The 24059-nt window shown below is 46.8% G+C and overlaps 1 protein-coding gene across 7 annotated transcripts in view; it reads right to left on the bottom strand.

Annotated features, from left to right (window-relative positions):
* SV2B (synaptic vesicle glycoprotein 2B) overlaps positions 1 to 24059 on the bottom strand; it is a 143169-nt gene that overhangs the window by 7070 nt on the left and 112040 nt on the right. For all 7 annotated transcript variants that reach the window (XM_066238629.1, XM_066238628.1, XM_066238624.1 and 4 more), the window contains 4 exons: positions 21371 to 21535; positions 9231 to 9364; positions 4828 to 5028; positions 684 to 843 (listed from right to left, as the gene is read on the bottom strand). In XM_066238629.1, coding sequence (XP_066094726.1) covers positions 684 to 843; positions 4828 to 5028; positions 9231 to 9364; positions 21371 to 21535 — 660 coding nt within the window. The remainder of the gene's footprint in view (positions 1 to 683; positions 844 to 4827; positions 5029 to 9230; positions 9365 to 21370; positions 21536 to 24059) is intronic.

Here is a 24059-nt window from a genome sequence, read left to right on the forward strand (position 1 = left end):
TGTGGCAGGCTCTGCTTTTCCATAGCAACCTACAGCCTGTACAGCTGTCACCAATTTAGGGGTTTTTACAGAATTTTGTTTACGTGCCTTCCACACCACTTTACAGTCCTTTCTGACCATGGGTCCCCTTTATCTGCTGTTCTCAAATTCCCAGTTCCTCCTCTGGGAGGAGAAACAACTGATAAGTAATGGCCTTGCCCCAATGCCTTTAAACCACGTCTTTCCTCATGTGGCTTGTGAAAATAAGAATACACCCTGGGCCGCCCGCCCTGTTCCCTGCAGATGCCCCCGACCACCATGCTGCACCCCACCTTCCTTTCCCTCCACCTGTGTTCACCTGCTTATTCAGCTTTTTACTTTATCTCCCTTTGGAAGGCTTATTCTCACCTCTTCGTGGTTGCTTGATGCTTATGGTATCTCCCTCTTTCTTTCCCTCCTGGACATAGTTTAGGCTTATCGTTTGCCTCTTGGCTGTCTACCTCACCCTATTAAAGCCTTAGCTCACCCACTTTCAAGCCTATGCCAACCTCCATATAAGAGAAACTCAAACACCTCATTGGAGTAGCATTTGGTCCATGGGACTCCAGGAAGATCAAGGCGGCCGGGGTCCAGGATCCTGGAGCAGGTGGATTTCTAGCTCAAGCCCAAACAAGCCCCAGAGAGGAACCCAGGGAAGCACTGACCTCTGGTTGGTGGGATACAGCTCCACCGTGATCACATCCAGAGCATTCCAGGCAGCTATGCTTGTCCCACAGAACAGGCACTGCCAGCCGATCATCGCGGACTCGCTGTTGCCAAAGAACAGGAAGAAGCAGCAGACTGCCGAGGTCAGCATGGAGCCACCTGTGGAGGGAGGTCAAGGGCCGAAAGAAACATGAAGCCCATGTCTCGAACAAGACTGTCACCCACAGGTCCTGCCCCATCTTCCGTCCCCTCGGGTACACATGAAATAACAGGTTACCTCCAGTCAAAGGTCTGTCTCTACACAGAGAACACAGCTCAAACCCTCACATGGAACCTGGCCATGGAATTAGAGCCCTCTGCATGGGTCACATCAGCAGAGTTATCCTATGGGAAGAATTTTTTAATTGTCACTCTGTGGTACTGCTTAGCCCAGAATCACTGGGGACCAGGTAGATGAGGGGTTACTTAACAGTCCATTCTATGCCAGACATTCTTCTAGATGCTTGAGATACATCATTATAAAAGAAAAACGTGGCCCTGGCCAGTGACTAAGTAGACAGTGTTTCAGCCCAGTGTGTGGATGTCCTGGGTTCGATTCCCGGTCAGGGCACACAGGAGAAGCGCCCGTCTGCAACACATCTCTGTGCAGCATATTGTGTGCTCATCCCTCCAAGTAGTCTCCATCCATCACCTCTTATCCCCCCACACCCTCCCCCATCTCCCTCTCCTGGCAGTCACCACACTGCTGTCTGGGTCCAGGAGTTTTTTTCTTTTTGTCCTTTTTTGTTTAAGCTCTCCAACCCATTACCCAGCCGCCCCCCCCCCCCACCACACACACACACAGCTGTCAGCCTGCTCTCTATGAGTCTGTCTCTATTTTGCTCATCAGTTGATTATTATTTTTCATTAGATTCCACATATGAGTGAAGTCATATGGAAAGGCGATCTCAAAACAGGTCACCCACGTCCCATCGAGACAGTCACTGAGCATCTCTTATTTCCTGGGTACTGAGGACCCCAGCTGGCCCGCTGTGTGCCACTTAGCCACTCACTAAAGGCAAAGGGACACAAACAGGCCATGGTCTGAGCTCTTCACTAGCTTGCAATTTAGTTCTTCACAATCGAGATCAGAGACAAACTACACATATTAGTAAAAGAGTAAGATAGAAAGAATGATTGTATACTGGTTCCAGATATCCAGTTTGGGGGAATGGCTTTGTTTAGCACTACAGAAATCAAAGATGCATTCACGGTGAGAAGAAGTGCTTCAGGGGTGAGGAAAGGATGTCCCCTCTCCCTGCCCAGCCTGCTTCCTGTGCCCAGACTTCCCTCTGCTCCCCACGGGGGACTGCACGACCGGTCCCAGGCAGCGGGCCATTCTTGTTCACATGTGCACCCACACCCACTCCATCCCTTGTACACCTTTCCTTCCAGAGAACTTCCTCAGCCACTCCAGGACCTGCCCACAGACTTCGCTGTCGGACCCTGGAACTCCAAAGGCCAGTGACAGGAGGGCACAGTGTCACACACCTGCTCTCACACACCTTATCCCACTGGAGCACACAGAGGTCTTAGTTTCCCGCTTCGGAAACAGAAGCTCAGACGGGGAAGGGAAGTTGTGTGGACTCGCCGGGTGAACGTGGACCGAGACTCCCAGCCGCTGGGATGCTGCCTGTAGCACCTGCTGCTGCAGAGCTCGGTGCTGCGGACTGAGCTAGGTCAGGGGCCGTCTTCATCGGTTCCGGTCGAGTTCAGCAGCACTGCTGAGTGACAGCTGGGTGGCAGACACCATGCTGGGCACAGGTGTAACAGAAGTCAGTAAGCCTCTGCCCTTCCCCCAGTGGGCTTCTGGTCTAGCCAGGCACCTGCGCCTCGAACAGGGAGTACGGCTCAATCTGCCATGCCTAAGAGTTGACTTTGTCCCCACCATAAGATTAACAGGCTGAAGTCACAAGCATTTCTTCTGCTCGCCATTCTGAATATTCATGATGCTGTGTATATTAATATTTGGTAGGAGCCTAACACCAGGAAAAGATTGCCTTCCGATAGGCCCTGGCCAGTTGGCTCGGTGGCAGAGCATCAGCTCAAAGTGTGGAAGTCCCAGGTTGGATTCCCCGTCACGACACACAGGAGAAACGCCCATCTGCTTCTCCTCCCTTCCCTTTCTCCTTTCTCTCTCTCTCTCTTCCCCTCCCACAGCCAAGGCTCCATTGGAGCAAAGTTGCCCTGGGCACTGAGGATGGCTCCATGGCCTCCGCCTCAGGCGCTAGAATAGCTCTGGTTGCAATGGAGCAATGCCCCAGATGGGCAGAGCATCGCCCCCTGGTGGGCATGCCGGGTGGATCCCAGTAGGGCGCATGTGGGAGTACCTCCCTGCTTCTCACTTCAGAAAAATACAAAAAAAAAAAAAAAAAAAAGATTGCCCTCCCATGAAGATGTGGTCCATTCACTCTTCTCTGACAAAATGATTCAGCTTGAGTCTGTCTCCCTGGAAGATCTGCTGCTAGGAACCGTGGTATTAATTTTACTGAGCAACGACGTCCCTAGGTCTCATTAGTGAGTTGTCTGCCTCCCCAGCCCTGGCTCTGACTCATATTCTAACAGACGTTTTCTCTGGCCCTGGGTGTATATACTTTCTTGTTCACCGTGGGTGGCATGTGTTTCTGTAACAAACTGCTACGAATCCAGCAGAATGAAGCAGCACAGACATGGGTGTAGCTACCACTTTTGAGAACCTGCAATGCACCAACCACGACCATGGCTACATTGTGTTCAATCCTCACAAACCTACAGGTTAGTTGGAAATATCCCCATTCTACAGATAAGGACACCGAGGCCCGTAAAAGTGAAGGACCATGTTCAAAGTCAAACAGCCTTTAGATGATAGAATTCCAACGGGAGTCTGTCCAATTCCAAAACCAAAGTGTGACCACTATTAAATAATAATAATGCAACATCTTAAAGCACTAAACAAAATCAAAGCTCACTTAAGAAGGAACATTTTATGGCCAACAGATATATGAAAAGATGCTCATCTTCTTTAGTTATTAGAGAAATGCAAATCAAAACTGCAATGAGATACCACCTCACACCTGAGCTATTATTAACAAGACAGGTAATAGCAAATGTTGGAGAGGCTGTGGACAAAAAGGAACCCTCATTCACTGTTGGTGGGAATGTAAAGTAGTACAACCATTATGGAATAAAGTATGGTGGTTCCTCAAAAAACTGAAAATAGAACTACCTTATGACCCAGCAATCCCTCTACTGGGTATATACCCCCAAAATTCAGAAACATTGATACGTAAAGACACATGCAGCCCCATGTTTATTGCAGCATTGTTCAGTAGCCAGGACATGGAAACAACCAAAAATCCTGTCAATAGATGACTGGATAAAGAAGATGTGGCACATATACACTATGGAATACTACTCAGCCATAAGAAATGATGACATCAGATCATTTACAGCAAAATGGTGGGATCTTGATAACATTATACGAAGTGAAATAAGTAAATCAGAAAAAAACAGGAACTGCATTATTCCATACGTAGGTGGGACATAAAAATGAGACTAAGAGACATTGATAAGAGTGTGGTGGTTACAGGGGGAGGGGGGAGGGAGAGGGAAAGGGGAGGGGGAGAGACACAAAGAAAACTAGATAGAAGGTTACAGAGGACAATCTGACTTTGGGTGATGGGTATGCAACATAATTGAACGACAAGATAACCTGGACATGTTATCTTTGAATATATGTACCCTGATTTATTGATGTCGCCCCATTAAAAAAATAAAATTATTAAAAATAAAAAAAAGAAGGAACATTTTATATATTTTTCTGACAACCTTACAAAGCATGTAGAAGAGATATAGCTAATATCCCTATTAAAGCACTAATGAAATAAGTGGTTGTCACAGAATTGCGCGGTTGGGAAATGGAGATGGCCCCCTGGTCTCAGACCACCTCCATGCGGCCCTGGGACTGCATCGACATGCCCCTTCGACTCCATGCCAGCAGATTCTCTCTTACCCGTGTGGTTTCCTGTGCAAGATTCCTTTAGGAAAAATGCAAAATTCCACTGTACACTGTAAGTCATAGCCTTGGCCCACGGGAGTCCAGAGGCGGCGTCCCTAACAACTCACCGATCATCTTGAGCCTTCCGACTCTGTCCATGAGCAGGGCAGAAATGATGTTCCCCGGGAGGACAGACAGGCTGCCGAGGAAGCTGACGAGGTAAATCAGGAAGTCGTTATCCTGCTCAAAGTCCATGTGACAGCCCTCCTTCTGCTCCAGAAAGGTGGAGTTGATGAACCGGCAGTTGATGAACTTATGCTCGTAGAGGTCTGGGGGAGAGAAAGAAACCTTGGGGTTCACGTAAAGTGGACATGGAGGGACGGCATTGGGGGGACTGAGGGCAGAGGCAGGGATGAAGTTACGCCCCTCCCATGGGCGGGTTGCCACAGCCTCTGGCAATCAGTCTCAAAGTCAAGGTGGCGTTTGCCAAGGTATGGATGAAGTGAGAAACCTCTACCCATGTGATGCCCTGTTCAACTTCCAGTCAGCAGGGGGAAATGAAATGAGCATTCACTGAGGAGTGTGTTTAAATACAGCCTCTCTGAAGCCACATTTCGTCCTCGAGGCTGACAGTGCATAGAAGCTGGAGACCAAAGAGTTAGGTCCAGATCGAGCCGACTACTTCCGAGTTCATATAGAAATCTGAATATTCTTCAAAATGAAAATAACTTGATCAGTGGCTTTCAGGGTGGGGATACAGGAGGCCAGAGCAGGAAAGATGAACAGGGGAGCACAGAGGATTTTTAGAAGAGTGAAAATACTCTTTGTAGTACTATAGTGATGGATACAATCATTGTCATTATACATTTGTCCAAGCTGATGTGTAACATCAAGTATATAATGTATAACACCAGGTATACAATGTGTAACACCAAGAATGAACCCGAATGTGAACTATGGACTTTGGGTGATAATGGTGTGTCAATGCAGGTTCATCGATTGTAACAAATGAACCGCTCTAGTGAGGGTGTCGGCATGTGAGAGGCAAGTGTGGGTGTGGAGGTTTATGGGCCTCTCTGCGCCTTCCTTCTAATTTTTTTGTAAACCCAAAATGTCTCTTAAAAAAAAAGTCTTGAAAAAAATAGCCACCTGCCCGGTGGTAGTGTAGTGGACCTGGCATGCTGAGGTCCCAGGTTCAAAACCCTGACATTGCCAGCTTGAGAGTGAGCTTCCCTACTTGAGTGTGGGGTCACCAGCTTGAACGTGGGGTCATCAAAATGATTCCATGGTCGCTGGCTTAAGCCCAAAGGTCACTGGCTTAAAGCCCAAAGTCGCTGGCTTGAACAAGGGGTCATTGGCTTGGCTGGAGCCCCCCCCCCCACCCACCCAGGTCAAGGCACACATGAGAAAGCAATCAATGAACAACTAAGGTGCTGCAAGTATGAGGTGATGCTTCTCATTGCTCTCCCTTCCTATCTGTCTGTCTGTCTCTCTCTTCCTGTCTCTCTCTTTCTCTGGCTAAAAAATAAAATAAAATAAAAAGTCATTTGCTTTGAAATCAGTTCCCACGTCCCCACGTCTCTGACACCTTCCAAAACCAGCCCTCAGGAAACCTGGGTTTGGGGACCTGACTCTGGTGCTACTGAACCTCTTTACCCTCCCTGAACCTCCACCTACAGAATTAAAGGAGGAGGGCCCTGTTGTCTCCACTGCTTCCCAGCTTTGACTCTCGTGACTGCGAGAGTCTGCAGAAATCCCTGTGTCAAAAGTATGCAAACCAGGAGGCATTATTAAAACTTGAAAGAGCCTGACCTGTGGTGGCGCAGTGGATAAAGCGTCGACCTGGAAATGCTGAGGTTGCCGGTTCGAAACCCTGGGCTTGCCTGGTCAAGGCACATATGGGAGTTGATGCTTCCTGCTCCTCCCCCTGTTCTCTCTCTATCTCTCCCCCCCTCTCTCTCTCCCCCCTCTCTCTCTAATAAAAATGAATAAATAAAGTCTAAAGAAAAAAAGTAAATAAATAAAAAAAATTAAAAAAAAAACTTAAAAGAAGAATAAATATGCCAGGTTTTAATAACAAATAGGAATGCATAGAACTCATTATTATTATTATTATTATTATTACTATTGAAGTTCAGGCTTTAAAAAGTCATTTAGGAAGGTAAGTCCCATCCTAGATTATGAGAGACAGGGGTATTGGGAGACAACCTATTGAACGTTTGGAGGCTGACAGCGTGGACGGAAGGACATTCTCACACAACCGTCCCTCAGTGCCGATGCCAGAGACAAAGCAGTGATCTGGACGTGATGCAAGGAGTTCAGCAGAAAGATCCCAGACTTCCCAGCCAAACAGTGGAGAAAGGATCCCAAGCTCCATCCACTTGCACGCTGCGGCCCTGCGCTAGTAACTTAAGCCTCGGTTTCCTTAGCTATAAGGTGGAGCTAATAGCAGTGGTCCCCAACCTTTTTTGGGCCACGGACCGATTTAATGTCAGAAAATATTTTCATGGACCGGCCTTTAGGGTGGGGCGGATAAATGTATCACGTGACCAAGACAAGCGTCCAAGAGTGAGTCTTAGACGGATGTAACAGAGGGGAATCTGGTCATTTTTAAAAAATAAAACATCGTCCAGATTTAAATATAAATAAAACAGAAATAATGTACGTTATTTATTCTTTCTCTGCGGACCGGCACCAAATGGCCCATGGCCCGGTACCGGTCCGCGGCACGGGGGGTTGGGGATCACTGGCTAATAGGACATTTCTCCCTTGAGATAATGTAGGTAAAACACCTGGTGCCGCTCAGGTAGTGTCCTTCGAGCCCAATTCCACCTGCTGTGTTATTAACATACACTGAGAACAGTAAAAACAAGGAGTGAGGAACTGGGGGAATTTAGTGATTTTTTGTGTGTGTGTGTGACAGAGACAGAGAGAGTCAGAGAGAGGGACAGATAGGGACAGACAGACAGGAAGGGAGAGAGATGAGAAGCATCAGTTCTTCATTGCGGCACCTTAGTTGTTCATTAATTGCTTTCTCACATGTGCCTTGACTGGGGGGCTTCAGCAGACTGAGTAACCCCTTGCTCAAGCCAGCGACCTTGGGCTCAAGCTGGGGAGCCTTGCTCAAACCAGATCAGTCTGCACTGAAGCCGGCAACCTCAGGGTCTTGAACCTGGGTCCTCTGCATCCCAGTGCGATGCTCTATCCACTGTGCCACTACCTGGTCAGGCATGATTATTTTTTTTAATCATAGAAATTTCAAATGATGTGATTTTAAAATATCCTTATCATTTTACTTCATGCAGAAAGCTTGGGAAAAATACAAGTTTATCTTTCCCTTGATTGTCGCGATACCACAAGTCTTGAATTTTGCAAGTTTCAAACGAGGCAAGGATTCCAAGAATGCACTTTGTGGGCAAAACACAGTCCTCCTGGAATCATATTGTTATCTGTGTCATACTTTGTTCCTACCCACAACCACGAGCATATAGAGAGCAACAGCCCCACTGAAATCGGAACACTCACCAGAGCTTTTCATTCTTTTACATGTGATAAAAACTGGGGTGCAGACAATTTTTTTTTTGTATTTTTCCGAAGCTGGAAACGGGGAGAGACAGTCAGGCTCCCGCATGCGCCCGACCGGGATCCACCCGGCACGCCCACCAGGGGCGAAGCTCTGCCCACCAGGGGGCGATGCTCTGCCCCTCCGGGGCATCGCTCTGCCGAGACCAGAGCCACTCTAGCACCTGGGGCAGAGGCCAAGGAACCATCCCCAGCGCCCGGGCCATCTTTGCTCCAATGGAGCCTTGGCTGCGGGAGGGGAAGAGAGAGACAGAGAGAAAGGAGGGGGGGGGTGGAGAAGCAAATGGGCGCTTCTCCTATGTGTCCTGGCCTGGAATCGAACCCGGGTCCCCCGCACGCCAGGCCGACACTCTACCGCTGAGCCAACCGGCCAGGGCCAAGGGTGCAGACAATTTAAATGCTTTAGTAAAGACTGTGCTTGGCCCTGGCCAGTTGGCTCAGTGGCAGAGCGTCAGCCTGGTGTGTGGATGTCCTGGGTTCGATTACCAGTCAGGGCACACAGGAGAAGCACCCATCTGCTTCTCCACCCTTCCCTTTCTCCTTTCTATCTCTCTTCCACTCTCGCAGCCAAGGCTCCATTGGAGCAAAGTTGGCCTGGGTGCTAAGGATGGCTCCATGGCCTCTGCCTCAGGTGCTAGAATAGCTCTGGTTGCAATGGAGCAACACCCTAGATGGGCAGAGCATCGCCCCATGGTGGGCATGCCGGGTGGATCCCATTCGGGCGCATGCGGGAGTCTGTCTCTGCCTCCCTGCTTCTCACTTCAGAAAAATATAAATGAATGAATGAATGAATAAAAGACTGTGCAACCCATCTGCAAGTCCTCCTTCCTATGATTCAGCACTCACATCTGGGACGACATTACTGCTCCTAAAGCTCATGATTGTTTTGGTCCTTCGAAAATACTAGTCCAACCCCGCGACCGCCTCCCCACTCTGCCCATGTGCTGACCTGTGTTGTAAAAGATGGTAGATTCGATGGTGCAGTTTTTGAAATAGGTGTCCGTGGAGGTAACGTCTTCAAAATAGCACTCATCGAAGAACGTGTCTTCAAAGAGCACGTGTTTAAAGTACATCTTTGTGAACCTGTGGGGAAGACATTTTGTTCCTGAGTCCTTCATCCAGGAAAAGGGGAGGCGTGAAGGCAACTGAAAAACGCAGAAAGGCAGAAAAAAAGAGAACTACACACCGAGAGGTGCTGAGATATTATTTTCACCCTGGACCAGTTCCCCATTTCTTAGCTGCTGTTTTATAAATGAGAAGAGCTTCAGGAAGGTGGAGGGTGGAAGCTGGTGTCCCATGCAGGTACATATGAGGGACTGTGCATCAGCCTGCTGGGTCCCAGGTGCAGGCTCACGGACCTTCCGCGTTGGAGTCACAGAGATGTGACTAATGAGCAGTGACCACATCGATGGCATCACTTTATGAGGGGCTTTAAAGACATGCAGGCTGCTCAGCTGGTCTTAGTGGGTTTAAAAGCAATAGATTTGTGAGAATCTTTCTTTTTAAAATTGCCGCCACAAAAATGTGGGGAAACAGGTATTTTGTTCATGTTGTTAACAGAATATAATTTAACTGGTGCAGCCTGTTTGGAAAGCAGTTTTGCAAAACCTGTAGTGCGCAATCCCTTTGACGTAGGAATAACTGTCTCTAAGAATTTACCCTGGTGGACTTGCTCATGCATTCAAAGAGATACATTTGCTGATGTTCAGTGCAACATTTTTTGTAACAAAAAGTGGCTGCCTGACCTATGATATTCCTGTGGATAAAGCATCCACCTGGAATGCTGAGGTCACTGCTTTGAAACCCCGGGCTTCCCTGGTCTAGGCATATGGAGGAAGCAACTACTACAAGTTGATGCTCCTGTTTCTCCCCAACCCTTCTATCTCTCTCTCCTTTCTCTAAAATCAATGTTTTTCAAGTGACTATTAGATAGACGATAGGAAGGAGGCAGGAAGGTAGGTTGATAGACAGATACCATACCATAGAATACCACATGGCCATTACAGTTATTAGGTAGATCAATATGTCTTATTGTGGAACAATCTTCAAGATACATTATTAACCAAAAAATTCCAAATGCAATAAAAGTGTCCACAGCTTCTGACTTTTTATGTAAGAAAGGATATGATACATATGCCTCCGAATGCATAGAATGTAATAAAATGTATCTGGGAAGTCATACAAGAAACTGGTAGGTGTCATAACCCTGGGGACATGCAATGGGGTTGGGAATAAAATTAACTTAATGTTTCCTTAGTACCAATATACACTTAATGTGTATATTACTTTTTCACTTAAACATAAAACATTTAATAAGGAGGGCACCTAGGTGATTAGGAGGTATAGCCACATTTGGGAGCCACTGTACTATTCAAATTCCTATGTAAACTTAATAGAAAAGAACAATATTACATTTAAAAACATGTGCCTGACCAGGCTGTGGCACAGTGGATAAAGCGTAGGACTGGGATGCGGAGGACCCAGGTTCAAGACCCCGAGGTCACCAGCTTGAGCGCGGGCTCATCTGGTTTGAGCAAAGCTCACCAGCTTGGACCCAAGGTTGCTGGCTTGAGCAAGGGGTTACTCGGTCTGCTGAAGGCCCACAGTCAAGGCACATATGAGAAAGCAATCAATGAACAACTAAGGTGTCGCAACGAAAAACTGATGATTGATGCTTCTTATCTCTCTCCATTCCTGTCTGTCTGTCCCTATCTATCCCTCTCTCTGACTTTTTCTCTGTCTCTGTAAAAAACAAATACAAAAAAAACCCATGTGCTGACATACATGAACATCCTCTTCTGGAGGTTATATTTTCTAGGCTTAGTCAAACTTATCATCTTGAAACATTTGGAAATGTTTTCATACACGAAGAATTATAATCCATTCATTTACACCATGAATGATCACTTGTCTATTTGCTGATTTGCACATCCAGTCTGCAGCAAACGCTTACTGTGCATGTGCTAGGTGCTAAGAGTGGAGAGAGGAAGACATGGTCCCTGCCCTCCAGTCTAATTGGGGAAAAGATAAAGCAAACAGACAACTATACTTCAGGGAGAATCATTGTGATAGAAGTAGCTCAGGCTGCTGAAGGTCATTGTTCCCTTTTAGGGCCACTAGGGGTAATTCAATCCGTGACCATATATAACGGCCCATTCCCCTTAGCCTCATGCTATGCTGTAGTCTGCTCAGAACCCTGACCTAGAGCCACCTATCCGTCGCTTCTGCAGGGAGACCTCCCACCCAGTAAGGGGACCCAGGCAAGCACTCCTCAAAGAGAGGTCCCTGAACAACTTGCACCAAAATAACATGAGAGGCTATTTTGAAAGATGCGGTTTCCTGTAATGATATAATCCCCAGAGCCTGATACCAGTCTATTATACTTCAAAAAATATGAGTTAGCCCTGGCTAGGTGGTTCAGTGGATAAAGCATCAACCTAGTATGCCAGAGGCCACCAATTCAACCTCAGTCAGGGCACGTATGAAAAGCATCAATGAGTACATGACTAAATGGAACAACTAAGTGAAACAACAAGCTGATGCCTCTCTCTCTCTCTCTCTCTCAAATCAATGGAATTGATTTTTTAAAATATGAGAGTCATTGATCCAAATGATATCAGATAATTATTCTTAAGGTCAAATTTATTACAGAAACTTAACCACAGACGTCCCAAAGCTATCTCTGAACTCTTCAAATTTCCAAGAAAAAACCAATTGGTAAGTTTTTAGTTAGAGGAAAATGCCTCTGATTTCAAAATAAACGTAATTTGTATGCTGGATGTGTTTACTCGGGAAAGCTATTCCTAGAGATGTCTCAGGTCTTTAACTTTAATATATTCCTCTCTTTTAATAGTGCAATAGGCTGCTGATGTGGCTTTCAGTGATATTTCCATGTTCTGGCAAAAGTGGACAGAGAGCAGCATCATAAATCATAGCGGGCTTGACGCAGGTAGACTGCACAATGTTTCTACAAGTTGAGCTATAGAAAGCCAAAGTTACAGCCTGACCACGCAGTGGCGCCGTGGATAGAGAGTCAGACTGGGATGCGGAGGACCCAGGTTCGAGACCCCGAGGTCACCGGCTTGAGCGTGGGATCACAGACATGACCCCATGGTCGCTGACTTGAAGCCCAAGACCACTGGCTTAAGCCCAGGTTGCTGACTTGAGCCCAAGGTTGCTGCCTTGAGCAAGGGGTCACTCGTTCTGCTGTAGCCCCCCAGTCAGGGCACATATGAGAAAGCAATCAATGAACAATCTAAGGAGCTGCAGTGAAGAATTGATGCTTCTCATCTCTCTCCCTTCCCGTCTGTCCCTATCTGTTCTTCTCTCTGACTCTCTCTCTCTGTATCTGTCAAAAAAAAAAAAAAATCCAGCCCTGGCTGGTTGGCTCAGTGGTAGAGCGTCAGCCTGGCGTGCGGAAGTCCCAGGTTCGATTCCCTGCCAGGGCACACAGGAGAAGCGCCCATCTGCTTCTCCACCCCTCCCCCTCTCCTTCCTCTCTCTCTCTCTCTCTTCCCCTCCCACAGCTGAGGCTCCATTGGAGCAAAGATGGCCCGGGCGCTGAGGATGGCTCTGTGGCCTCTGCCTCAGGTGCTAGAATGGCTCTGGCTCTGGTTGCAACAGAGCGATGCAGTGGATGGGCAGAGCATCGCCCCCTGGTGGGCATGCCGGGTGGATCCCAGTCGGGCACATGCAGGAGTCTGTCTGACTGCCTCCCCGTTTCCAGCTTCAGAAAAATACAAAAAGGCCCTGGTCAGTTGGCTCAGTGGTAGAGCGTCGGCCTGGCGTGTGGAAGTCCCGGGTTCGATTCCCGGCCAGGGCACACAGGAGAGGCGCCCATCTGCTTCTCCACACCCCCCTTCCTCTCTGTCTCTCTCTTCCCCTCCCGCAGCCAAGGCTCCATTGGAGCAAAAGATGGCCCAGGCGCTGGGGATGGCTCCTTGGCCTCTGCCCCAGGTGCTAGAGTGGCTCTGGTCACGACAGAGCGACACCCCGGATGGGCAGAGCATCACCCCCTGGTGGGCATGCCGGGTGGATCCCGGTCGGGCGCATGCGGGAGTCTGTCTGACTGCCTCCCCATTTCCAGCTTCAGAAAAATACAAAAAAAAATTTTTTCTTTTAAATTCAAAGTTACAGAGACAGAGATAAAAGGAGAAAGGGACAAGGCCCTGGCCGGTTGGCTCAGCGGTAGAGCGTTGGCCTAGTGTGCGGAGGACCCGGGTTCGATTCCTGGCCAGGGCACACAGGAGAAGCGCCCATTTGCTTCTCCACCCCTCCGCCGCACCTTCCTCTCTGTCTCTCTCTTCCCCTCCCACAGCCAAGGCTCCATTGGAGCAAAAATGGCCCGGGCGCTGGGGATGGCTCTGTGGCCTCTGCCTCAGGCGCTAGAGTGGCTCTGGTCGCAACATGGCGACGCCCAGGATGGGCAGAGCATCGTCCCCTGGTGGGCGTGCCGGGTGGATCCCGGTCGGGCACATGCGGGAGTCTGTCTGACTGTCTCTCCCTGTTTCCAGCTTCAGAAAAATGCAAAAGAAAATGCAAAAAAAAAAAAAAAAAAAAAAAAAAAAAAAAAGGGAAAGGGACAGAGAATATTACATGAGTCTCCATATAAATCATCTTTTCCCAATCTCTCAATTGTATACTGAACTGATCTAAGAATTTTCATTCAGGAGATGTCAAAGGCTGGAGGAAAAGTCAGCAAAAGCAGCACATGGAGATTTCTCTGTAAAGAAGCAGAAGATACCGGCATTCCAGAGTTGATGGTGCAAATATGATCATAAACACTATTTCTGCTTCCCTCAGGCCCAGTGCTTAGTCAAATGATCTGTTCTAAACTTTGCCAAAAGTCATATCTATGTAGTTGCCATGTTTTAGACATGATGGCATTGTTTTCAAGAAACTCAGTCTAAGTAAAGAAGTAAATAAGAAAAGCAACAATGAAAATTTAGGGATAATTATCAAGATGGAGGCATGCTGGGATGCTATAAAGTCACTTCAGAACAGGCACTTGTGATCCAGTTGGGAAAAAACTTTACCAGATGATTTCATCTGCCGGACAAAAATAAATGATAATTCCCTTAACTTTATAAAGGATATCAACCAAAAACAAAGAGTAAATATTATACTTTAAAGGCAAAACACCAAAAGCCCCGCTGAATTCAGAATACCCATTAGTATGGCTTCTATCCGTCACTGAACTTGTCATATACAAGGCAATACAAGAAGTGAAAAGAATAAATTTATGAGGCTAAGAAAGGAAGAGATAAAATTGACCAAGTAGTGAGAAACACAATAGTCAATGACTGGAAGGTTCTATAGCGTAAAGATGTCCCCAAATGAATCCAGACCGTCTATGTAAATGCAAATCAAAATGCCAACCAGCTGGTTTTAGTGGAATCTTAGAACTTGATCCTGAAATTCATGGGGAAGAGCACTGGGCCAAACTACCCAAGGAAAATGTTAATGACTCGGTAGAGGAACCGAATACTCCTGGAAACACAGCTCAACAACGAAGTTATGGCAATTAAGTCGATGTGGTTTTGGTAAAAGACAAGACAAACAGAACCGTGGGACCAGACCAGAGGGCACGGAAACACAATCATCCACGGAAAGAAATCTGACATGTGATAAAAGTGTTATTACATATCATTAGGGAAGAGACGGGCAATTTCATAAATGTCATGGAGACAATGAGCTATAGGTATGGGAGAGGGAGGCAAGGGGTGGGGGGGATATGAAGTTAGTTCCTCTCTTGTATACAGAGACTATGAAAAATCAAGGACCTAAATGTGAAAAGGCAAACTTTAAAACTGAGATTTAAAAAAATAGAAAATGACTTTATGACTTCAAATGTGAAGGGTTTCTAAACTAAGAGCCAAAAGGAACAAACCTTAAAAGAAAAGGTGACAAACTAGACATTAAAAAAAAATAAAATAGTGGCTCTGGCTGGTTGGTTCAGTGGTAAAGCATCAGCATGGCGTATGGATGTCCCGGGTTCAATTTCCAGTACGGCACACAGGAGAAGCAACCATCTGCTTCTCTACTCCTCCCCCCCCTTCTCTCTCACTCACTCTCTTCCTCTCCCACACCATGGCTCAATTGGTTCTAGAGCTTTGGCCCTGGGCACTGAGGATGGCTCCATGGAGCCTCCACCTCAGGTGCTAAAAATAGCTTGGTGTGAGCATTAGCCCAAGATGGGCAGAGCATCGCCCTAGATGGGGGTTGCTGGCTAGATATCTGTTGGGGCACATGTGGGAATCTGTCCCTCTACCTCCCCTCCTCTCACTTGGAAAAAAAAAGGAAAAACAAATCTGCACAAGAAAGGATTCCATAAAGTAAAATTTAAAATGAAGCTACAAACTGTTACAGCCAAGAGGAGTCTAAGGAGATGTGACTGCCACATGTGACATGGTACCTACACAGGATCCTGAGACAGCGAAAAAACACTGGGTAAAAACTAAAGACACCTGGGCCCTGGCCTGTTAGCTCAGCAGTAGAGCATCGGCCTGGCCTGTGGACGTCCTGGGTTTGATTTCCGGTCAGAGCACATAGGAGAAGTGCCCATCTACTTCTCTGCCCCTTCCCCTCTTGCTTCTCTCTCTCTCTCTCTCTCTCTCTCTCTCTCTCTCTCTCTTCCCCTCCCCTCCTGATTTCATGGCTCCATTGGAGCAAGTTGACCCCGGGCGCTGAGGGTGGCTCTATGGCCTCCACCTCTGGCACTAACAAAATGGCTCTGGTTGCAATTGAGCAAGGGCTTCAGATAGGCAGAGCATCATCCCCTAGTGGGCTTTCTGGGTGGATCCCGCGCGTGCGGGAGTCTGTCTCTGCCTCCCCTCTTCTCACTAAAAAACAAAAATCAAAAAACTAAAGACACCTGAATACAGCATGGACTGTAGTTAATAGTAATGTATCATTGGTAAATTAATTGTAACAAGTAATATAAGATGCTAATGATTTAAAAAAAAAAACTAGAAGTGGGGTATATAGAAATTTTTTCCACCATCTTTGCAATTTTTCTGTGACTCTAAAACTGTTCTAAACTTAAAAGTTTATTTTAAGAAAACAAACCACTGTCAGAAAATTGTCAAACACATCATTGACAATTGCTTCCTGTTCAAAATTTTAAATAATGCCTGTGCTATAAACCGTCCAACATTCAGATGTTGAAATCTAACCTGCAATGGGATGGTGTTAGGGGGTGGAGCCTCTGGGAGGTGATTAGGTTATGAGGGTAGAGCCCTGATGAATGGAATTAGTGCCTTTATAAAGAAGGCAACAGAGATACCTTCATCTTGGACCTCCAGCCCCCAGAACTGGCTCATTGTTATTTGAGCTTCTAACCCTGAGTGCAAGCAGCAACTTTCCTTTCAGCTGGGTGGGAAACTCAGGATTATGACATTACTTCCTTGGTTGCAAGCTATCACAAACAGGAATCAAAAATAAAAATAAAAATAAAAAAATAAAAATAAATTTAAAAAAATTAAAAAAAACAAACAGGAATCAGGGAGGTTTAAATCTGATGACCCCCTTACTCCCATCCTAACCCTCACAGTAACGAGCTCTGTCAAGCAGAAATTTCTTCCTAAAAGGAGAGGATAACTTAATTAATTACTTAATTAATACATGCTCTGGGATAGAAAGCTATCCTGTTTTTAATTAACGATAAAAAAAAAATAAAAAAAACTAGTTGTGGGATATGTAAAAAGGCTGGCCCGACATTTTGGTTCAGGGTTTAAAATGTAAATTTTTTCATTTGTCTTCCTGGCATTTTCTAAACACTCAGAGCTCTGAAGCAAAAGCAGGACGGGAACTCAGAGCCAGCTGCTTGTGTGTGAGGCCCCAGAGGCTGCAGACAGTGCCGGGAGCAGGGCGACTCATCTGTGCATCTTGATCCTTCCTGGGTCTCACAGGAGGCTACCATGCAGGCTTCTAACAGGATTTTGTTTTACTGACAAAAATTTCTGGGTAGGGCCCTGGCCGGTTGGCTCAGCGGTAGAGCATCGGCCTGGTGTGCAGGAGTCCCGGGCTCGATTCCTGGCCAGGGCACACAGGAGAAGCGCCCATCTGCTTCTCCACCCCTTCCCCTCTCCTTCCTCTCTGTCTCTCTCTTCCTCTCCTGCAGCCAAGGCTCCAATGGAGCAAAGTTGGCCTGGGAGCTGGGGATGGCTCTGTGGCCTCTGCCTCGGGCGCGAGAATGGCTCTGGATGCAACAGAGCGAGGCCCCAGAGGGGCAGAGCATCGCCCCCTGGTGGGCATGCCGGGTGGATCCCGGTCGGGCGCATGTGGGAGTCTGTCTGACTGCCTCCCCGTTTCCAGCTTCAGAAAAATGAAAAAAATAATAATAATAAAATAAATTTCTGGGTAAAGTCTGAAGCCCTTTTTACACAAGGCATTTTCCCCCAAGTGCAAGAGTCAATAAAGTAAATAATTTCATCTAAATTTTAAATCAGCAAAGTGTGAATAAAATTTTTAAAAGAATACTGGTAACCAAGGGAAAAAACTCCCTAAAGAACATCAATATTTAACCCTCCTAAGAGGTTTGGGGTTGTCAAAGATGGAGTGTTTTCTAGCTTAAAACCAGCAGATGGCAGCACAATGCAGAAAAAGAAACCAAGTTTGTTTATTTTTTTTGGATAGGTTCCTCATTTTTCAAGTAAAAAAATACCCTTTTCCCTCAACAATTTGCTGGAGGAAAAAGTATGGGCTTCAAGTAGTTGTCATTTTAGTATCTACTTGTTAAAAAAAAAATACACTGGTTAAATTGTCATATATATTGTCTGTCATTCGTTCATCTGTTTAAATTAACTCTTGGCAACTTTTGAAGGAATTTACATTTGAATAACTACAGAGAAACATCCACATGTCCTGAATGTACAGAAATGTGGTAAAACTTCTGTGAGTACAAAATATTTACAACCACTCCCTGCCAAGTCTTGGCATAGCTAAGCATCTCCAGGCCCCTGGCAACTACTCCGGGGTCCCCTGGCGTCCTGGGTGCACAAGGTCAACGCTGCTTCCTCCTGACTCCCACCCGAGCAAGATAAAAGCCTCGGGAGGCTGAGAAAGGTTAGAAGGACTTCACAGTTAAGTCTTAGAACTTCAAAACCAGCCCGCTATAAATCACAGGGCGCTGGCATTGCAATTAACCTTTTTTTTTTTCTGAAGCTGGAAACGGGGAGGCAGTCAGACAGACTCCCGCATGTGCCCGACCAGGATCCACCTGGCATGCCCACCAGGGGGCCATGCTCTGCTCATCTTGGGGCGTCGGTCTGCCGCAATCAGAGCCATTCTAGCGCCTGAGGCAAAGGCCACAGAGCCATCCTCAGCACCCGGGCAAACTGCTCCAGTGGAGCCTTGGCTGCGGGAGGGGAAGAGAGAGACAGAGAGGAAGGAGAGGGGGAGGGGTGGAGAAGCAGATGGGCGCTTCTCCTGTGTGCCCTGGCCGGGAATCGAACCTGGGACTCCTGCACGCCAGGCTGACGCTATACCGCGTAAAACAGGGCCTCAGTGGGGAAGGAGAGTTTCCCAATAAGACAACAGTTGTAGTTGTCAAGGGTATGGGACTGGCGTCCCAATGCCTGGGGTGGAAGAGAGACATTTCCATTTCCATTAGCTATGTGATTTGGGCAAGTCGCACACCTCTCCAAGCTTCTGTTTCCCCACCTGGAAAGCAGGTTTCTTGCCTCCTAGAATTTTTGTGAGGATTAAATGGGATCATCTAGGCAAGACACTGAAGGTGTGCTCAGTAATGTTGGTTGCCATCATCATCGTTATCGGCCTTATTATCCTTTTCATCACTATAATTATTATCACCAATGTCCCCAGAGTATCACTGCACACTGGAAACTTCATAAATGAGGTCTCTTTTAGTCTATGCATCTCTGCAGAGATGGTGTCATATCATGGGTGACATTTAGACACCCACAATGTCTCTTGGTTTTCAGCACTCCTAGAATGTTCTGTTAAAGCAATGGCAACATTTCTTCCTTGGCAACACCAACATAAGGTCTCTCGACTTCTGCTGAAGCGCCCTCAGAGTGAGAAATCCTGGGAGAATCCTGGAGAAATCCCGAGCCCCCACCCTGGAGTGGCCGCTCCCAGAGCACGGCGGCTCAGACGCTTCCCTGGGGAACGCGCATGCGTGCACGGGTGCCTGAATGCGTAGATGTTTGTGACTGAGCTCCTGCATTTAAAAAACTCATCTGAATTCCTGAATTCCAGGTCCACTGCTACTTAGTCCTAACCTTCCTCCCCAAGGTCTCATTTGTGTAGGAATAATAATCTCCTTTCCTTTCATACTTCCTTTCTCATCATAAATTATAGCGAACATCTGCTAAGGTCTGGTCTGTAAGAGCCACGTGGACTAGGTTACAGAGGCACCTCCTTGCGTTTCACCCAGACAGACACTCCTTTCGCAGGGTGGTGACAGTCACGGCAGGGCCACTTCACTCGGGTGGGCCCGGGTGGGGGAGGTGGACCATGGAATGGAGAAGAGAAGTCTTGGTGTTAATTTTTCTTTTAATATTTTTTCCTTCTTTTTCTGAGGGGAGAAAAGATAGAGAGACAGGCTCCTGCATGTACCCAGATGAGGATTCACCCAGCAACCACCATCTGGGGCTGAGGCTCACAACCAAGTTGTTTTTAGTGAGGCGGAGACTCCATGGAGCCATCCTCAGCACCCAGGGCCGATGCACTCAAACCAATCCAGCCATGGCTGTGGGAGGAGAAGAGAGAGAGAAAGAGAGAGAGAGAGAAGAAGAAGAAGAAGAAGAAGAAGAAGAAGAAGAAGAAGAAGAAGAAGAAAGAGGAAGAGGAGAAAGAGGAGGAGGAGGAGGAAGAGGAGGAGGAGGAGGAGGAGGAGGAGGAGGAGGAGGAGGAGGAGGAGAGGAATGGAGAGGAATGGAGAAGCAGATGGTCTTCTCCCTGACCGGGAATCAAACCTGGGACATCCACACACCAGGCCAACACTCTACCACTGAGCCAACCAGACAGGGCCATGGTATTAATTCTTATGCAGGGGTAGAAAATACAGGGTAGCTTCTATCACTGACACTGAACTACCTGTTCCCTGGTATTTCTGTTGTCACCATGCAGCCTGACCTGGTGAGTTTGCCGAGTCCAAGTCAAAACTAACAATGGCAGAGAAATCATGTGGCCTGGGTTAAACCGAATGCTGTCCTGCCCCTTCGGGGAGGCTTCTGAGGGCAGCCCAGAGAGGTAAGCATCCTCAGAGCCCAACGGGCTGGCCTGTTCATTTCATTTGCCCCAGGAATAGAAAGAAGAGGAGTAACAAAGATTAAGGAAGCAGCCCCACAAAAATGTAGACAGAACTTTTCTAATATTCTACTCATTATTCAAAAAAAAAAAAAACCATTCTGGAAAAAGACAGGCCATGCTGATCAATCCTTGAAGGTAATATTGGGTAGAACAATGACATAAGACATGCCACCCTTGGCCTGAAAAAGTGTCCCAAATCAAAGAAGCTCACCCACCAAGCGGTGGGTTGGTGCAGGGGCCTCCACAGTGAGAGTACTAGAAGGCCACAGCTCCTTGCCTGTCTCTGTTAAAGGCGTGAGGTCTCAGGAAAGATGGTCTGACTGGCCCTCCCCAAACCAATGCCTCCACCCTTGGATGAGTCAGCTACAGTCAGGAGATTTGAGGTGACCGGCAGCCAGCACAATACAGACAGAGCTACCCAAGGAGTTACTGTGTCACCAGCATCCATGACAAGCTGTGCTACCACAATGATCTTGGAACTCATTTCCCCACCATATTGAAATCCAGCAGTTCTCAACCTGTGGGTCGCGACCCCAGCGGGGTCGCCTAAAGCCATCGGAAAATACATAATGCATATCAGGTACTTACATTCCGAATCATAACTGTAGCAAAATTACAGTTATGAAGTAGCCACCAAAATTATTTTTTTGGTTTGGGGTCACCGCAACATGAGGAACTGTATTGCAGGGTCACGGCATTAGAAAGGTTGAGAACCACTGTTGAAATCTTATCCTTCCAAAGGGTCTCTTCCGAGAACAGCCCCGTGGACTGTCGTCACCCTGACCCAGGGAGAGCCCGCGGCCTCTCACTTACTTGTCATTCACAAGCTTGCCATAGCGGTGAAGCTGATTTTCCATCGTGAAGTTGATGGTGGCACCGTAAACGTGCTCCGCGAAAAACACCTTCATTTTGGACTTGTATTCTTCATCTTGGAAATACCGGATCATATCCGGGAACCAGACTGTCAGTCCATAGTAACTGGAACGGAGGAGACAGAGTGTTGGAGCAGCGTTACGCTTTCACGATCAGAGTCTGCAATCCTGATTTGGTGTGGAGAACACTCACTCCCAATGTATTAATACGGTTCCTTGTTAGAAAACCTAATCCCGTAACTCACCGTGTTAACAGATCTAAGTGAAAATATCATGACCATCTCCATCGATGTGGAAAAGGCATTTGCTGAAAAAATAACATTCCTGATTTTTTAAAAAAATACCAATAGTTTGGAAATCGATGGACACTTACTTCTTTAACATGTAAGATAACACATACCTCAGTTCAAAAGGCAGACTCTTACTTAATGGGGAAACATTAAACATTCCCACCAATGCCAGAAACAAACTCAGAACACCCATTATCACCACTACTGTTGAACACTATATTGTAGGTCTTAGCCAATGTGGTTAGATAACAGAAAGAATATGGAAATTTATAAAAGCAAAAGGCAAAACTACCTCTACTTGTTGATGATATGATTTTATACCTGGTAAATTCAAGATAAACCAGCTTAAAAAAAAAAATGGCTATCTGACATATAAAAAAAAGCTGCTCAATCCCATTCATAATAAGAAAAGTGCAAATGAAAACTACATTGTGTTACCATTCTCACCTACCAGATTGTCAAACCCCACAGTTTGCCAAAACACTGTTGGTGAAGCTATAGGTAAACATATGCTCTCATAACAAAGCTGGGAAAATCGTACAATACCAGATGAAGGACAATTGGTCAATGTCTTTAAAGAATTACTGATGGATTTATCTCCTTCGACTCTATAATCCCATTTCTAGGACTCTATTCCACTGATAAACTTGCACAATGCAAAGTAATAGCCTCCACACATTGTCACTCATTGCTTGCAATAGTAAAGGGCTGAAAACTCCCCAAGAGTCTAGCAGTAAATCCCGGGCTGAATGAAGTGAGGTTTGTTCTATAGAGTGCTGTGCACGTACGCACTGCCTCTGTGAACAGTGAGGAGAATCTCCATTCACTGGTAGGAGAGATCTCCAGGATATATCAGTGAGCACAAAAAGCAGATGCCAGCCTTGGCCGGTTGGCTTAGCAGTAGAGTGTTGACCTGGCATGTTGAAGTCCCAGGTACAATTCCCAGTCAGGACATACAAAAGAGGCAACTATTTGCTTCTCCCCCCTCCCACTTCTCTCTCTCTCTCTCTCTCTCTTTCTCTCTTCCCCTCCCATAGCCATGGCTTGATTAATTGATTTGAGCATGTTGGCCCTGGGTGCTGAGGATGGCTCCTGTTAAGCCTCTGCCTCAGGCACTAAACATAGCTCAGTTGCTGAGCAACATCCCAAGATGGGCTGAGCATCTTCCCCAGATGGAGGCTGCCAGGTGAATCCCAGTCGGGGCCCATGCAGGAATCTTTCTCTGTATCTTCCCTACTCTCATTTAAAAAAATAAAAAGCAGATGCCACAATGTGTTCCTTTGAATAAGAAAATGAGGAAGAAATAGCCCTAGCCAGTTGGTTTAGTGGTAGAGCATCAGCCTGGCATGTAGAAGTCCTGGGTTTGATTCAGGAATTGAACAGGAGAAGCACCCATCTGCTTCTCCCCCCCCCTCTTTTTTTTTAATTTATCTCTCTCTTCCCCTCCTGTAGCCAAGGCTCCATTGGAGCAAAGTTGGCCTGGGTGCTGAGGATGGCTCCATGGCCTCTGCCTCAGGTGCTAGAATGGCTCTGGTTGCAATGGAGCAACGCCCCAGATGGGCAGAGCATCGCCCCCTAGTGGGCATGCCAGGTGGATCCCCATTGGGCACATGCGAGAATCTGTCTCTGCCTCCTCACTTCTCAATTCAGAAAAACACACACAAAAAAAAGGTGAGGAAGAAATAAGCATATGTTTGTGCTTAAATTTGCAAGAAAGAAACCCTGGAATGATAAAAAGGAACATAAAAGATTGTGTGGAGGAGGCAGAAGGCAATATGCAGAGGTCATGAGAGTCCATTTAATTGTTTGGGTTAAGGGAAGGTGTCTTTGATCACGGGCAGTGGTGACAAAGCAATATCACAGATGGAAGCTTAAAATCTCCTAAAAGTTCCTAGTCAACAATAGTAATTTATTGAGCATTTATTATGAGCCAGGAACTATTGCAAGCACTGTTATATACAACTAAACAGCCTCATGATGCTGTAACAGGCCCCAACCCTTGCATGGAGAGAAGGACCATGCTATTTGGAGGTGAAAGAAATGACAGGTGAGAGGCTGTTGTAGGATAGAAGAGCCAGCTCATCGCCAGTCATGTTTAATTGTCCTTATTAGAGAGCACATTAGTGCAGTTCACTTCTTCTACATATTTAATATTCATAGGGATGCTGGTGGCTGCCTACTCAGCACACACTCCTTGCTTCTTCCTCGGGAACAGGCGCTTAATTTTGCATCAACCCTCAGGAAGGCTAATGGTGTCGGCAGCTCACAGGCAAATCCAGATGAGAACAGAGTCGCTAGGAAATCCCACCCCCTGCATCAGTGATTAGGTTAGCCCGAGGT

The sequence above is a fragment of the Saccopteryx bilineata genome, chromosome 7 (assembly GCF_036850765.1).
Source record: "Saccopteryx bilineata isolate mSacBil1 chromosome 7, mSacBil1_pri_phased_curated, whole genome shotgun sequence".
Classification (NCBI taxonomy): domain Eukaryota; kingdom Metazoa; phylum Chordata; class Mammalia; order Chiroptera; family Emballonuridae; genus Saccopteryx; species Saccopteryx bilineata.